The sequence below is a fragment of the Paramisgurnus dabryanus genome, chromosome 18 (assembly GCF_030506205.2).
Source record: "Paramisgurnus dabryanus chromosome 18, PD_genome_1.1, whole genome shotgun sequence".
Classification (NCBI taxonomy): domain Eukaryota; kingdom Metazoa; phylum Chordata; class Actinopteri; order Cypriniformes; family Cobitidae; genus Paramisgurnus; species Paramisgurnus dabryanus.
The window spans coordinates 30,534,970-30,552,108 of NC_133354.1; the positions used below are offsets into that span (position 1 = coordinate 30,534,970).

General features: G+C 38.0%; 1 protein-coding gene across 1 annotated transcript; it reads left to right on the forward strand.

Moving 5' to 3' along the window:
- The first annotated feature begins 10,373 nt into the window (after nt 1-10,373).
- c18h5orf15 (chromosome 18 C5orf15 homolog) lies at nt 10,374-13,839 on the forward strand. The gene is made up of 3 exons (XM_065287622.1): nt 10,374-10,529; nt 11,363-11,940; nt 12,776-13,839. The coding sequence occupies exons 1-3, from the start codon at nt 10,400-10,402 to the stop codon at nt 12,905-12,907; spliced, it is 840 nt and encodes a 279-aa protein (XP_065143694.1). The 5' UTR covers nt 10,374-10,399; the 3' UTR covers nt 12,908-13,839.
- Nucleotides 13,840-17,139: the final 3,300 nt, after the last annotated feature.

The window sequence follows — 17,139 nt, forward strand, 5'->3', positions numbered from 1 at the left end:
ATTTTAGACCACAAAATTAGCTGGAAACCACATATAAAACACATCAAAGCAAAATTGGTAAAGACTATAGCAATATTAAATAAAGCAAGACATATTCTGGATAATAAATCATTGCATATTCTGTATAATACACTCATTGTGCCATATTTAAGTTATTGTGTGGAAATCTGGGGAAATACCTACAAAACCAACCTACATTCGTTATGCACATTACAAAAGAGAGCAATCAGAATCATAAGTAAGGTAGGATATCTTGAACATACAAACTCATTACTCTTGAAATCAAATACATTCAAAAATTGGGGAGGCAGGGTGGGTATAATTTGAGAGATGAATTAAACTTTAAAAAGATCAACATAAGAACTACTCTAAAAAGTATGTGCATGACTATATGTGGGGTGAGGTTGTGGAATAATTCGGAGCAGGTGTTAAATATTGTACAAACTTTAAAAAGATGTATAAAAACAAGCTACTAGAAGGTTATGAGGATGAACAGGAGTGATTGTGAGGGTGGGTCAAAAGATGGATTATATTAAGTTTAAAGGGTGATGGGTTGTTTGGAATAAAAGGTACAATTTGGTATGTATTTTAAAATAGGGGGATTTAGTTGTTATTGTAATATGAAGATATAGACTATATAGAAAATATTTGAAATACAATAGAATTTTGAATGGCTCTTTAAGGGGTGGGAAAAAAACAAGCTTTTGCTTCATCCCGCTCCTTTTCTGATTGTTGTGGAGCTATTATCTATTACTATAGTCTAAAGTCTAAATATTCATGGTTTGACATTATTTAGTAGAGAAATAAAATATTCTCAATTGGCTGATGATACAACTTTATTTTTAAAAGATAAGAATCAAATTAAAAATGCAATTGAATTAGTTCAAAACTTCACTGATGCCTCAGGCCTCCACTTAAATATCACAAAGTGTAAAATTATTTCAGTGCATGATTCATCTGAACAATCTTTATTCAACATTCCAATAAAGGAATGTATTAAATATTTAGACAGGCAACAAACTAATTTCAACAACAGGATCAAGAAAACACAGATCATTTATGATAATTGGTTAATGCCCTTTTGTAATAGTAGTGAGTCTTAATATCACCTGTTTTTTGATTGTCGAAGTGTACATTTCGGAATTTTGGAAAGATTTTTCTATCTTTTCAACTGAAAATAATACAGTCATAATATTGAATTTGAAATACATTGTTTGTTATTTTGTGAATGATGATAAAAATATTTACAATTTTTGAATTTCTTCATCTTATATAGAATTTTTATTCATAAATGTAAATTGTTAAAATCACCTCATTTACATATGGTTTTCTTAAGAGGAATTACTCTTTTAATAAGTCTCTTAAAGTTTAAAAAAATGTAAAAGGTATAGGCCTATATCAGTGTTCTTCACTCCCAACCCTGGAGAGCCGGTGCCTTGCAGAGTTTAGCTCCAACCTTAATCAAACACACCTACCTGTGATTTTCTAGTGATCATGAAGACATTGATTAGCTTGCCCAGATGTGTTTGAAGGTTGGAGCTAAACTCTGCAAGGCACCGGCTCTCCAGGGTTGGGAGTGAAGACAGAGGCGCACCTTGTCAACAGGCAAGGCAGGCAACTGCTTGGAGCCCCGAGCCACTAGAGGGCCCCCGAGTTTGTTTCTCGGATGGCCAGCTACACAGATGAACAACATGACCATAGATATGTATATAAAGGCTAGATGGCTCGTCCGCGCTGATGGCCAATTGAGTGGAACGTCCGCATTTTGGCGGCCATCTTAGGACAGGGCGCTCGCTCACTCGTAGCATTGAGTTTTAATGATGCAGGTACTTTTAAATGACCATAACTTGCTTAATTTTTTACCGATTTTCAAACGGATTGGTTTGTTATAAACGTCAAAGATGTACCTATGACACTGAATACGTATACTAAAAATAAATAAAAAATTCATGAAACATGTTAAAGCATCCATAATTATAGCCACGTTAATAACGTTTGTAAAAAACCAAACCGTTTGTAAATCCGTCAAGAATTCAGCAAGTTACGAGCATTTTAGTTGGCGTATGTCACTCACCTTCCGTCCACAGCAGCAGGGAGCAGCACTATGGCAGCACTGACCTAAGATGGCCGCCAAGTGACGACACAGCTGACTCCGCCTTGAGCCATCTAGCCTTTATATACATATCTATGAACATGACTGCATATCAAAATTCCGATTGGATGGAATGTTGATTGACATTGGCTTAGCCCAGTCAAAATCCAACCCAGGTGGATAACTTGCCAGTTTCGAAAATGAACGTAGCGAATGGGTGACGTTGTATCGTTCAGTCGTGATGTTTCAGTTGATCCGTATGGATCACAACCCACGGTTTGGCTCGCATGTGATTGCCAGATTAATACGCAAATTTAAATAGGAAAAGTTTATCATTTGCACGTGTTTCAAAGGCTTGCAAATGCTAACACTCAAGTGATTTAAAACAATTTAACCGCATATAAAAGGCGCTAAAGTGAGCAGCCCTCTGTACCCACATGTGGTTTAATGTGCCCGGTCCAGCTCCAGTCAGGCACGTGCCCAAGTGTAAATCTTCTGGTGTTAATCTCAAGTTTAAATTTTAACAGTTAACTAGTGCAATCCTTTACAAAGACAATCGCGGCAAAAACGGATCTATATGCAATGTAGTTACCCAATTTACGCTTGGAAAAGTTACGAAGCAGTCGCAATGATGCTTGCACGCACGTATTCATGTCCGCGCGCGTCTTTGCGTTCATTCGCGCACAACCGCATTCAAAAGACGTCACGCGAGTGTATGGGCGCGGGAAGTGGGGGTGCTGCAGGTGCTGCAGCACCCCCTGGTGGCAAAGATTTAAAACTGCAATGAACATAAAATGATCGCTTATAAATATCTCTGATTGTTGTTTGTTACTGTTCCAAGACATTTTGTATGTCATGTTTGGGCTGTGTGATGAAGAGAGAATTAATAATTTAGTAATTTTAAAATTATTTAATTTATTTCAGTGTGTATTAGCCAATCAGATTTGTTTTGACGAAGTGATTGCGATTTTTTTTTTCAATCACACAGCCCAAAAGTCCCGAGGACTAGCGTTATTTCTCCAAATAACTCCTTATCCTGCATATCAGAAAAAGGTAATCTTTTCAAAAACTATTTAACGCACATGTAAATGTAACAGAACATTTAAAGTAAACATTTAGGTAAAAAAGATTGAATTAAATGATTACAACGACATGGGCTGCGTTCCCCGAAACCTTCTTAGCTCTACGTCGTTCTTAAGTTGTACCTTAAGCTGTACCTTAGCGTTAATACGTGTTTCCCGAAACGTTCTTAGTTACGTATCACTGCTGTAAGGCGTTCGTTCGGAAGGTTGGTCTGGAGCACTCTTAGCTATATCTTATCCCACTTGACTCCGCTAGGGGCCATCACTGTGATAAAAGCTTGTGTAGATTGCAGTCTATATAACTAAATATCTGTAAAAAAAGTTGAAGTACACTCCGTGTTAAATTAGGCAATTTTTTTTTTATTTAAACAATAAAATATTCACATAATTAGACATTATTACACTGATGGTTGTTAGATTTTTCATATTTTTTTTCCAAAGGAACATCAGCTTCGAACTATTATTACAGGCTTAAGAAACTATTAAAAAAGAGTTTGGGTGGAGGAGTTGGTGAAACTATGGCATGCAGCTACACAGCGAATCTCACTAGTTCATTTGTGCATTTCAAATCCGTTAAATCTTTAGTTTACCGGCTATTTTAGCTGCAATAAAACAAATCAAGTAAAATCGCAGACCACGGGAGCACATTCATCACGAAATCATAATTGTTGATTTCCCTAAATATTATTATTGATGTTAAGTCGACTTTGCATCGAGGTTTTTTAATGTTTTCTAACTTTGAGGCAGCTGCATGCCATATTCTTTATAAACAGTCAAAATAAAATGCTCCACTTGATTATTGCTTGTATGAGGTCAACAAATTTTCCACATTAAAACTAATCAAAGCTAAAACCTAAAACAATCATAATATATATTTATATATCATATTTTTATGTTATATTTAAGGTAATCAGACAGGCGCGGCTCCAGAAATGCGTCCATTAAGCGTTATCTGCATTGTAAACGCGCTGCTTGCGCAGTGTCGAAGCACATAAACGCGTGAACTAATGAACAACAATTTGTTTTTATATATTTTAAGTGTAATGCTAAGCCAGGTGACTTGCAACCCCTAATATAAATTATCCTTTAAAGTGAAGGAATAATGGATGCATCGGAGCAGTTTATGCATTATACTTTTGGACATGAAGTTGCGAGTTTTGCATGGGTTTGATATAAAATAAAATATATAAGGTTTATATTTAGTTGTTTGCAATTTGAAATATTTTTACCAGATATTCCTAATAAATGTAACTTGAACTATTTCTGAAATGTTTCTTTAATAAATAACACCGCTCTCTCATAACGCAGCGAAGTACCTATTACATAAAGTGAACCATTGATTGTCGAGCAATCGATATCAACCCATTCAGCACCATCGCCATGGACAGCACCTGGTAACGTCGTACGTAAGAAAGTATACCTTAAGAAACCCGCTAAGGTACAGTTCGGGAAACACGCCTAGAAAAGGTATATGTGTAGTTAAGGTTTAACTTAAGAGTCTTCGTAGCGCGCTAAGAGAGAACGTTATCGGGAAACGCAGCCCTGAAAGGAACTAAATTTTAAAGCATCGATGTACAATAAGGAACCTGCGCATTTAAGAGTGGTGGGCATTTCAAAAATTAATGTAAATTATTCCCATGCATAGATTTTAATGTTAAACATCTATAAATCCAAATTAATACATATGGAATATATTCCGACAATTTAGGATATGATGTTTGAATTTTAAAGTCGAAAAATATCTTATTTTTACACCGCTGCGCAGGAGGCATTGCAAACTGAAACAAAACTTAAGAAAAAAATATTACATTTACGTTTAAAAAATAGAATTAAATGAAACCCGTGAATTGAAAGGTCCACTAATCGCCTTAACTCGAGTGATGTCAATAAAGTTTCCATGTTAGAAATTATAAATATTAAAAACTTAAAAAAGCAAAGGAAAACAAAGCCGGCGTAGGCAACTGGCACGAGTGAGAATGTATAACTGGTTCCATACCTCCGACTTTCCTCCAAACTTGCTTATAGTTAATTCTCCTGTTTTTCTTTTTTTCTTTACATCTTCAAACTCCGTGTTGCACTTAAGCTACATCATACAGAACAGCAGACCCGTGCGTGATGGGTGCCAGAGGAAACTCCGCACATGACTCGCGTTGCATTTTGTAACTTTTACAAATCATTTTGTAATTTGTGTAACTTTTTGGACACATTTGTTACTTTGGCCTAAATATAGTCTATATATAATATTTCTGATTATATGGCATAGTTTTCTCCCCACCCAATGAGGATAATAAAGTAATGATTAAAAAATATGCTTAATCAACGGTCCGGCCCGGCCAGAGAATAGTAGCAGAAAATAACGACCCTGGCAGAGAATCTAAACTCTACTATGTTGCAATAGGCTATAGTTTGTATGCACCGTCAGCTCAGCTGTACATTATGGATGGGAGGTGCGAGTGAGTTTTTAAAAGAAAAGTGGTCTGCAGAATAAAAAGCTTGTGAACAACTTTAGAATTCTATAACTCTATACACCCCCCCCCCACCGCCGCATCCGCACCCCAGCACCCCCTACCGAAAATATCTTCCCGCGCCTCTGCGCGAGTGAGTTAGCTTATGAAAACATGACGAGACTAAAGGAAGTTTCTAAATAACAATGCTAATTTTATTTTGACTCGATAATTATTGGCTTCTGTAGATATACATCAGAAATGTTTTGTGCAAAGCAGGGAAAGGGAAGAAGAAATGAGAGTTGATGAGTTCATTAAGGGAGGTAAGAGAAACTACATCCTCACCCTGTCAGGTCTCAAACATTATCAAACAAATCTCAGGAAAACCTTTTGTCAAGTCTGTAGAACTGCATTGTTGCTGAGAAAATCAACAGATGTATGTGTTATACTGTTCTGTATTTTCAGATATGAAATTAATATTAATTTTACTAATATTTAACTCTAGGACACTAACTTACATAACAGTTAGCAGTAACTAAGACTGAGATTATTTAGTAGCAGGGGCGGGGCCAGGGGGGGGCCAGGGGGGGCACGGGCCACCCCCACAATTTGATTGGCCACCCCAAGTGCCCCCCCTCCCACACCATCAGTCTCGTCAGTATTAATTATGTACTAGTGGTTTTGCTTTTCTTAAAATAAAACTTCATATTTTACAGGGCTTTGATTTATTTATATTACATTTTTTTTATTAGCTTAAAATATTAAAATATAAATTTTTGTGGAGGCTCCGCCTATGAAAAATTGTCTAGACCCGAGGAACCACTCTACCGTGACATGTTGTTATCGGAGTCAATTAGTAGGCGCACACTTATAGTAACGAACGGTGGTGGCACCAATAAAAAGCAAGGAAAAGCAAGGAAAAACACAGAGGACGGAGAAAGGAGTTTTATGCAGATAGTGAAAAAGGACAACAAAGTCATAGGTGAGTGAGCTGAGTTTTGATATGTTTCCTTAAATGTGGAAACCTGCGATTAGTAAGTTAGAGCTAGCTCCTCTCTGTTACTGTCGAGAATGCTCATTACTAAAGTTGAAGACAACCTAACGGTACATTAAAAGAATATATAAAGTCACGTTTGCCTTTGCGTTTGTAATAAATAGTCGTGTGTTAGATCGCAGTTTATCCATACGGATCAGAACCCACGTTTCAACCCGCATGCGATTCGATCGCGGATTAAACAGGGATAGTTTATAATTTACACGTGTTTTAAAATGTTAACCTTCAAGTGCTTTTAAGCAATTTAACACTAAAAAGGCACTAAGTGAGTAGCTGTATGCAATGACAGGTTAAATGTGTCCGGTCCCGTTCCAATCAGACGTAATCCTCCCTATATCCTTCAAATATTGATGTGTAAATGAGTTGCGCTATTGTATCTCATAGTGTATGGAATAGATCAATGAAAAACAACGTAACGTTTTTATGTGGAGTGACTGTTTAAGCTGCGCCGTCTGTGTGTGCATGGGTTTATTTAAGACGACAAGTGCCCTCAATAGTCGACACACGGAGAGAGCTTTGCGTTGATTCGGCGCATGCAAAAACATTAACATGTCATACGACTGAATAAACGTCTAGAATTTCCTCAGCCTCTAAACTTTCATTGCTATTAACTGTTTTCCTTTTGTTAAGTACATTTTCTGTTGCATGAAGCAGGTTTCACTTTCAGGTGCACAGGCTTTGCAAGCTCTAGATAAAACACAAAGTTTAAACCAAGCATTGTCCAACATCTGATCCTGATCTAAACCAGTTTGGATTTATCTGGATTTGTCGACTCCAAACTTACTCTGAATTTTGAAAATTAAGAGTTTGTTGTTCAAATAGCTTCATGCAACAGACCACAGCCTAAGAAGCATATTTAAAGAAAACAACATAAACATTATTTTTTTCTATACATTAACTCACTGGGGCTCTGTGCAATATGCCATTTAATACAACCAAATGTTAGGCCGGTTGAAACCGGTTAACTGATAGGCCTATTAGTTTAAAATATGCTATTTAAAATAAACAGCCATTTCGAGCCGCGCCTGCAATTTCGCAACTCGCATCTCTCTGCGCTCTGCCTCCGGCTCACACACACACACAGACCTCACAATACTTTTTAAATCCCCTACAGCGCGAAACATGAGTCCTGCAAACGGCGCCGTGCTTAGTTTCGAAATAGTTTAGGTACTAGGTGATCGCGTTGAACTTGAAAATAAAGGCGTTTGTGAAGCTCATTTGAAAATTGCCGCGGCTCATTTAATAAAATGACAGCTCAGAGACTGCGCTTTAGTTTGGGGTAGTAGCCTAATATTAAAGACATAGGATGATCATCATCACCTTTTCTGTTACCACTGAAATATAGATGTAATGTATTTCCAAATCTAAACCCATCTTATGCGGAATGTTGCCTAATAGACTGCAACACGATAAAACCAATGGATTAAACGGGCACCTTCAGAATGTGTAAAAGCACCGGCCAAAGCAGGTATCGCACTGTTTTTGTTCTAGAACAAATGCAGCAAAGATATTTAATGCTTGTATGAGGCATATAGGCCTACACTGAGTTTTATTTATTTATGATGAGGTGCGTTCTAATTAACAATGCAATGCAAGTGAACGCGCAGTGCCGGCGCCTTCATGCACGGACCGGTAATTATATACTCTGCTATATTTGGTTTTTATTTAATAAATACATGCATTTGGTTGATTAAACATTTATTAAAATTAAGATACAATTTATACAAAACGAAATTCACTTCAAAGAAATGCTTTCTACAAAGCAAAACTTAATAAAGTGGTAAAAATCATGGCTGAGGATTTACAGAAACAAAACTTACTCTGCACTTTACTGTTAGCCTAAAAGACATAAATGTTAATAATTTGGAACACAACCAGGAGAGACTTTAATTTTAATTATTGTATTACTGTATTTTATTTACTATTCGAATAAAGGAATTTATCAAAAAATAGCCTGTAGCATTTACTTTTCGCAAACCTTGTGAACATGCGAAACCAAAAGCAGTGACCTCGCGCCAAATGTTTTTTTATTGGTTTATAAAGTACAAACAGACCAGTTATGAAAAACTGAGTGTGAGGGATTTGTTCACTTCACACAAAAAGATCTTGGAAAGAAAGAGATGACTAACTGTAGTAGGGTTTAGTCCACTGTCTATAATAGCCTAATTTACAGATCCCTTTTTTTAACGGACAACCGACAACTTTGACCGGTTAACGTTGATACGGTCGGTCAACCATCGGTCAAACGGTCATCGGTTAACATCCCTACCAAATGTAATATCTTTATTAAGATGATATGCGGACAACATTCAACTTTAGGAAATAAATTAGTTTATGACTTGACAAAGTAACTGAGAAAAATGCATTATTATTTCTTTAGGGACAGACAGACAGTCAGATACAGGCAATAGGACCAATGAAAAGGTCTCAAAAAATTCAGAATTTCTTCATTTTGAAGAAAAAAAGAGAGATAGAAGCAGAAAGGCATGAGGAGAGGGAAGAGAGGAAGACGCAGCAGTAGTCCACTGACTTTTCTGCAAACCAAGGTATGTGTATTACATGCAGAGACCAGAGGGAGGTTAAAACAAAAACACATCAGGAGGTTTAAATGTACTGAATGTATCAGGATACAGTATTATTAACTTTAATGTAGGGCAAGTTACACTAATTCACTGTTTATATGTATTTAAATGTGCCACCCCTCTCTAAGTCTGTGCCCCAGTCCGGCCCCCCCATGAAAAATTCTCTAGACCCGCCCCTGTTTAGTAGCAGTCATAAAATGACTGGTTTCTTAAAATATTCTTGTAAAAATATTCTTGTAAAAATAAGTCATTAATCATTGCTATCATTGTATAATGTAGAAAATATTTCTCTGCTGTCATTATTTCCAAACATGTTATGCCATTTATGCATCTAAACATGTTAATAATGTTAGGTATGATGAAGATTACACTTGTATATATGTATCTTTCGCAGTAACTATTGCACTGTAGAATAGTGGCTTAAGCAAAGGATATTGTATAGAAGTATTGCACACTTCTTGCACACAGGGAATTTTCTGCTTGGGGCCCCCATAGACCCTAGAATCGCCTCTGAGTGAAGAACACTGGCCTATAGTAAAAATACTATGAGTCTGTATTTTATTTGTATTTATTTGAGTCTGTATTTTATTTGTATTTATTTATTTTGTTCTTTAAATTTTTGGAGTTTCTGTCTTTCAAGCCTGTTTTCCTGTAATGATGTTTACAAATAATAATAATAATAATAAAAAACATTGCATTCGCAAGCATTACAACAATTTACGATTAACTATTAACTATAGTTAATATTCTGAAATAGGACATTCTTGATGACGTATTCAGCCTACAAATGCGACACCAGCAGGCTGAGAAACGACCCAACTAATAAATAAATAGCGCAACACACGTCATTTTAAACGCAACATAACTAGCGCACTACGCCACGCATACTGGGCGAGCCCCAATCGGAAGTAATCATAACTATGCCCTATTCCCTTCGAAGATCAGAACTAAACTCTAGGGTGAGTTGCGCAATTGTGTTTCATACTGACAGATCAAAAATACAGAGTAATGAAAAACAACATTATTTTATGTTTATCCTGAGCGACTTTTTATGTGGCGACCCTTTCTCGAAGTGCACTTCGGAGGGAAAAATATGCCGTTTTGAACAAACCCAGTAGTTTGACTCTCAGCGCGCATGCGCACAGATGAGGAGAACATCACAGAAGATGGCGGCTGTGCATGGAGCAGACGTGAGACGCTCAGCTATGGGAGTTTTTATAGTGTTAATGTCTCTGCAGATTCTATCTGTTCGATGTAATCCACTGACAACATCGGGTAAGTGACAGATTTACTCTTTAAAGCCGATTCATTTACATTCACTCTAATGACAACGATGCCCTTGTTACATCATCGAGCATACGTTTGCTTGTGTGAAAAGTAAACCTTGATAAATCGAACGCGTTTTATCCATTGGTTTATCACATGTCACTCTCATTATTTGCCAAGAAATCATTACATCTGTTAACAAGTAAAAGCACAGATAGCAGGTAATAATGATGTAAATGTATGAAGAAACCGGAAGGCTGGTTATGACGTAGAAGTCAGTTTTTTAATTGTCGTTTGTTTGTAAATAAGCCATAATCAGTTTTATTTATTTCCTCAACAGTGTAAAAACACGTACACTACACAATGGAGTTGAATTCGTTTAATTTACAAACATTAATACACACACAGTAACTGCGTCACATGAGCCCACCTCAAGTCGCGTTTGTCAGCCGCATACGTCATCAAGTTCCAACTTAGGATAAACATAAAAAAGTACATAATTCAAGAAACACTGTACTTTCATTGTTTAAAATGTGACCATTGCTTTTCAGAATTAAGACCTAGAAATTTCAACTCCACAAAAGAGACATGAAATAAAGTTTTTTTTATATAGTTTCAAAAGCATTGCAGAATGATTTGTTTATATAAATTGGTGTTTCCACACATCTCGTTCTAATATAAATGAAATGGGACGTTAATGGTTAAAAACAAAAATTAAAATCATGTGTTTATTTCAGGGGAAGTGTCTACCAAAAGAAAGATTTGAAATTGAAAGTAAGCAAATAAAATAAGGATAGATTCCACTTTACATACTTGTGATATTTTCTTTCTTTTGTCTACAGCTAAGATTATTCCGAGCAGCAGTGAGCATCCGACTGACAACGAGGAAACACCTTATGTTTCCACCACAATAAATGAAAGTAATGTGGATGAACCGGCTAAGGTGTTGAATACAACAACAGCAGCTCCTGTTGTTCACATCAACCTCACCAAAACAACATCACCTGCTGCCACCACCACTCTTCTCTTACCCTCCACCACAGTCATCACTACAACCACTGTGGTGGGTGAAGAACAAACTTCCCTGATGGCCAACACTGTGTCTGCAGACAAACAGACCACCATCTCCATCCATGATGAAAGTAAAAGCACAGGTTACATGGACGAAGTTTCTCCAGGACCTGACAATGGAGATGAAGACTTTGAAGACGGCGATGATGACGATGAAAATAACTTGAACATCTTGGCCCCTCAGGATAATGAGAGTAATCTTCTTCATGATGGCCCTGACATAGATGTTCACATTAAAGACACAACAATCTACACAACTCAGGATGAAGATTCACATTTCTTCTTTCACCTGGTCATCATTGCTTTTCTGGTGGCCATCGGGTACATCACCTACCACAACAAGAGAAAGGTACGATTTTCACATCGTTGAAATCATACAAGCCATGTCATGCCAAACTGGTGTAGCCTATAACAAAGAGTAAATAAAATAAAAGTCCTTTTATAACAGTTTTTACAGGTGCGTTATGCACTTTTGTGTAACAGTTTTGGTGTGAAACATGAGGCATTTAGGGCGCACTCACACTATCCAAACCAAACCGCGCTCGGGCGCGTTTGACCCCCAAAGCCTGGTTTGGTTGACTAGTGTGATCGCAATGTACCGCGCCCGGGCGCGGATGGGTTAATCGCGCCGCGGCCGGGTTGCAGAGGTGGGCCGGAGCGCGGTTCACTTGGGCTCGGGCGCGTGATTCAAAAGGTGAAGACGTCAGTTGCGCGACCACTCACGTTCATCTGCCTTCGTAAAAACCTTTTGATGCGAGCAGCGGGGTTACGTGAATGTCCGAGCTGCACACGTGACAGATCAACCATGCAATATGATGACATGTGAGAGGGCTGTCTGTAATCGCGCACCGAACGACTCCGAATAAAAAACACAGACTGCTTTTTTCAAAACAATCGCATCTAAATGACGAAAGCGCGCCCGGACTCGGATCGGTAAAAGTACAGTGTGAGTGCGTGCATCTGGGGGAGTAAGGGAGGGGTGACAATCGTGCTGGGGCATGGTTTGGTTTGGATAATGTGAGTGCGCCTTAGCTTTCATCATGACTGTGTTTATGTGCACATGCGTTACACAATAAAATTAAGATCATTGGCTTATTTCTATTAAATCAGAGCAGTGATCTTACAAAATGTCAATGCTATAGACTGAAGGCGTGTAATTGATCTTTTGGTTTTTGTATTTACAGATCATGTTATTGGCTCAGAGTCGCCGCTGGAGGGACGGGATCTGCTCGCGAGGAGTCGAGTATCACCGACTTGACCAGAACGTTCAGGAAGCCATGCCTTCACTCAAGATGACCAAGGATTACGTCTTTTGACCAATTCTATAGTTAAAGATAAAGATGCTGATTTTGTCTACACATGGTGTCTTATTTAATCGGGGGATGAGAAATTGTGATAATTTACTTTGTGGTCTCTTGGATCAGATTGTTTTTATTTCTGTTGTTTGTTTTTCTTTAAATGCAAATGTTTCCGAATGGATGTTGAAATCGATGTTTTTCTAAATTTTACACTTAATTTAATCTTAATGTGAAAACAATCAGATAAATACTGTTGATTTATTTAAAGAAAGGGGAATGAGGGTTTGTTTATGTGAATATTAACATTATCATGTTGGCCTGAAGTGACGTGAGAATTTTTTTCATCTCCGTAAGCGCTGCACACAAATGTAAAGGCTGTACCTTACAAGGTTACAATTTAAAGTCTGCACTAAAAGATGAACGATATATTGTTTATTTTGACTCCAGCACAACAATGGTTTATCATTGATTACCTCTGTGATGATGTGAAACTGTGTTTGTTCTGCTCTGCTAATAGAAATTAGGACGTTCAATCTGAGTTTGCTTTGCTATGCAGCTGTTTTTGGGGCAGGCCCTCCTATATTTGTGTTTTGACTTCAATGAAGTTGTTTTATATTGCACACGCTGGCTAGATGAGCAACGTCTGTCGTTGCCAAAGTTGTGGAGTTGTTTTTTTATTCATTCTCTCCAGTCATTGCATATGTGTTTAAGGCAAACACTGTATAACAGCTGTAGCAGAACCGCTAAAATCATCCTATCAAATAGAGTGCAGAAATAGTCTCTAATAATGTTCATCAGCCTGACGTTTGTCATTTATTTGAGAGAAAGGCAGTTGTTTACTGAATCAGTGGACTGAATTCATTTACATGAAGGGTTGCATCTGTGCATGCAGCATGTGTTAAGATAAGTTTGCCTCTTCTTCAATCAATAAAGCCGATGTAATTGGGTAATCATCTTATTTCCATTATGAACAGGTATGTTTTACGTAGAAATGTGAGCATGTGATCATGATGCTATGTGTATTACAAAAATTCATAAAGATTTGTCTAAGAATTAGGGGATAAATTTTATCAGCAAATATATTGTATAGGGAACTATGCATATGCTTTAAATCTTTATCAGTATGTAAGTCTAATTATGCAAGAAGGGTAAAATACACTAAAACATTTTTAAGTAAAGTTGTGTATGGTTGATTTATATGTAAATCATTTAATATCATTTAGTTTTCCAACTAAAGCACCTTCAATAACAACAGAAATCACGATCAAGCTCATAACAATGTAAAAAATTATCTGCACACACGCACCTACATTTTGTGGTAATATTAGATAAACTCACTTTATGTCTGCAATCATCTCATCAGTTTATACATGTTCATAGTATTAGCACAGCACTGTCCAACATGTGTACTGTTTGGCTCACGCATTATCCACAGTTATTTGTTTATGCTGCCTACTTTCATACTATAGCCTATAGTAGGCGATGCGAGTAGTATGTCCGGATTCTATGGCTGCGTCTTAAAACTTAGACAGCTGACTTGTTGCCTCGCTGCCTCATGAGGCAGTGACTTCAGAGGCATGAAGGCAGCTCAGAGAAACGCTTTCGGACACACTTCATAGGCAGCGTGTTTGAAATATAAACAGAGAGCGCCTTTGTGATAACTAATCACATATTTGAAAACTACAGTACTAATTTCTTGCTAGAAATGCAATTTAAAGGTGTAAAACGTGAAAATATACATTTATTAACACTAAATTTATGCTCCAGTCGCTTTCTTGGCTGCCATTTTATTTTTTTAAACTCGACCAGGCCCAATCACATTCCCAATGCGTGCACATGTATAGAATTGTGGGACAAGATCTCAGGAGTCAGGGGCTGTTTCTCAATATTTCGGCGTTCTTCAGTGATCTTGTCCTGGTGTTCTCGCTCTACGTCATCATTAACCGTCAAAGTTCAATTCCAATTCTCAAGAATGCAAGTACAGAGGACGTATGAAAATACCCGGATGTGTTCTTGATATCAAGGATGCATCGAGTACACCCTGAAATAGCTTTACTTCCCAGAAGTCATTGCGGCAAAACAATGGCGAGGGTCAGGTTACCAACAGGAAGATCGCACACATCTCAATTCTCACAAGTGCGTTCTGTGTTCTCGCGACTTTCTGAGTTCGTTCTTCCAAGGTCTTTGCGTTCTTGGAATTGAGAAACAGCCAGGAAGTAAACCTAACATTGGATTCGGACATGCCTTGATGCCTTCCTGCCTTGGAATGTTCATACATGTTCATAGTATTAGCACGTACTATGAGAGTATGTGCTAACACTATGAACGTATGAACTAATTTGGAGTTTTCAGACGCAGCCATAATATTCCAATAACGAAAAAAGTACCCGGATGACCTACAACTTCCGTCAAGATCCCAAAGTGTTTATTGGGTGGAGAAGTTCCAAAGAAGAAGACGACGGAGGGGTGTTGTTTTATTCAAAAATGCCGAAAAGCGGTAACACAGCTTTTTTCAAATGCAAAAACATAGATTTAACAGCTGTCCCTTGTGGATAAATTGCACAAGTTTAACCCTCAAGAGATCCTAGGGACATTTTGTGCCATTTTTATTTTTAAACCATATTGACCATGATGATTAAAAATTGCACAAATTGCCAGAGGTTAATCATTTTTGATACATTTAATAAGGTTTTTTGTTTCAGTGTTTTAAATTAGCTTAAAATGGCTAAGCTATGCAAAAACTGACATGTGATCAAGGCTGAGATTAACATGCGTTTTTTTGGTAATCGGATCACAAGTAGACAACATTAATGTCAGGTGTAAACGGTGTTCAAAACGCTTTGAGCTCGTCCACTTTCGACCACTTTCAACCACATTCAGAGGTAGTCGAAAACCCTTTCGATCGGATTGCTTTTGTAGTGTAAACGCACATGTGGTTTAATGTGTTCCAACAGCCACAGGAGACAGGAGCCTTCTCTCCGCCTATTTATCAAATCTGAGGTACTGAACACAATGTTTTACATCTTTTCTGACTTCTGGCATGAACACACAGTGTATCGGGCTATTTTTAGCCTTTCACTGATAAAACTAAAGTGGCTGATCTCCGCAGTTTCATTTTGCAAGCGTGTGAAAGTTACGCAATTCTATTTCATCAATTGCTAAGGTGTGGGAACCCTGTTTTAGTTCGCGTCCATATAAATTACTCCCGCTCTTTTTAAATGACAGCAGAGAGACTCGCCAACAGTCTCTACAGACCACCTCATAGTTTTCAGGACAGAAGTGGTAAAAAGTGGACAAAAGAGACGGATTAAAATACCAGGTGTAAACTAAATTGTACTAAATTATAATAACTTCCATTTTTGACCCCCCATTTATCTTAACATAAACTAATGCATACCTTTATTTCAAGATATCATTTAGGACTACTGGCCTTAAAGTTTTGACCTTTATACTTGTGCACCAGGTGAAGCTGCTTTTCACCATTCCATGCTTGCATCAAAATTTCACAATTTTTTGTTTTCTGTGGGGCGCATTGCTCCTGAAAAGAAAACCCTTGATGTTGAAAAATGGTGTGTGCGTGTAAAAAAGTGTGTCTGAGTGGTAAGGGGGGGTAGGGTTGATGTCGGGGTGGGGTCTGCAGGGCTCCAGACTAACATTTTGAGAGAGGGGTCAGCTGGTGGCACTGGGCCTCAATTTGGTGGCACCAGTCATTGGGTGGTGTAAAACAAAAAACACTAAAACTAGGCTTGGGTATCGGGTATCGAGTATAGATTGGAACTGGGACTAGCTTTCTGATTTTCCCGGAATCGTTCAAAAGTTTACATTTCGATTCCTAGTTTTGATTCAGTCTGCCGGCGCCGACCATAAGAAGAAACCACTGAACACCAACAAAGAAGCGTCTAACGGAAGTGGTGGCAAAAATGAGCGAGTCAATGATGGATAGCGTGCGTCGGCGGTCCAAAGTGTGGCTTCACTTTTCCAAACAGAACGATACCACGGCAAAATGCAACATTTGCGGAAGATTGTTTCGTGCATAGGAGGGTGCACGTCGAACACGATAAAGCACCTCTGATTTCATGGAGTAGAAATAGCTGTGTGACCCATTTTTGACGCGCTGCGCGGACCGTTCTCCGCTGCCTCTTACTCTGGTTCCGACCTCCAGCCAGGCACCGCAGTGACGGCACTGCAGTCCGAATCCGGTAAGTAAAACATATACAATAAATAATATTTTTTGCGCCAACATTGAGGCA

Excerpts from the sequence above, each read along its gene's own strand:
- c18h5orf15 (XM_065287622.1), top strand. The coding sequence starts at position 10,400 with ATGAGGAGAACATCACAGAAGATGGCGGCTGTGCATGGAGCAGACGTG. Across the intron at positions 10,530-11,362 it reads TAATCCACTGACAACATCGG|CTAAGATTATTCCGAGCAGC; the intron begins GTAAGTGACAGA and ends TTTTGTCTACAG. Across the intron at positions 11,941-12,775 it reads CCTACCACAACAAGAGAAAG|ATCATGTTATTGGCTCAGAG; the intron begins GTACGATTTTCA and ends TTGTATTTACAG.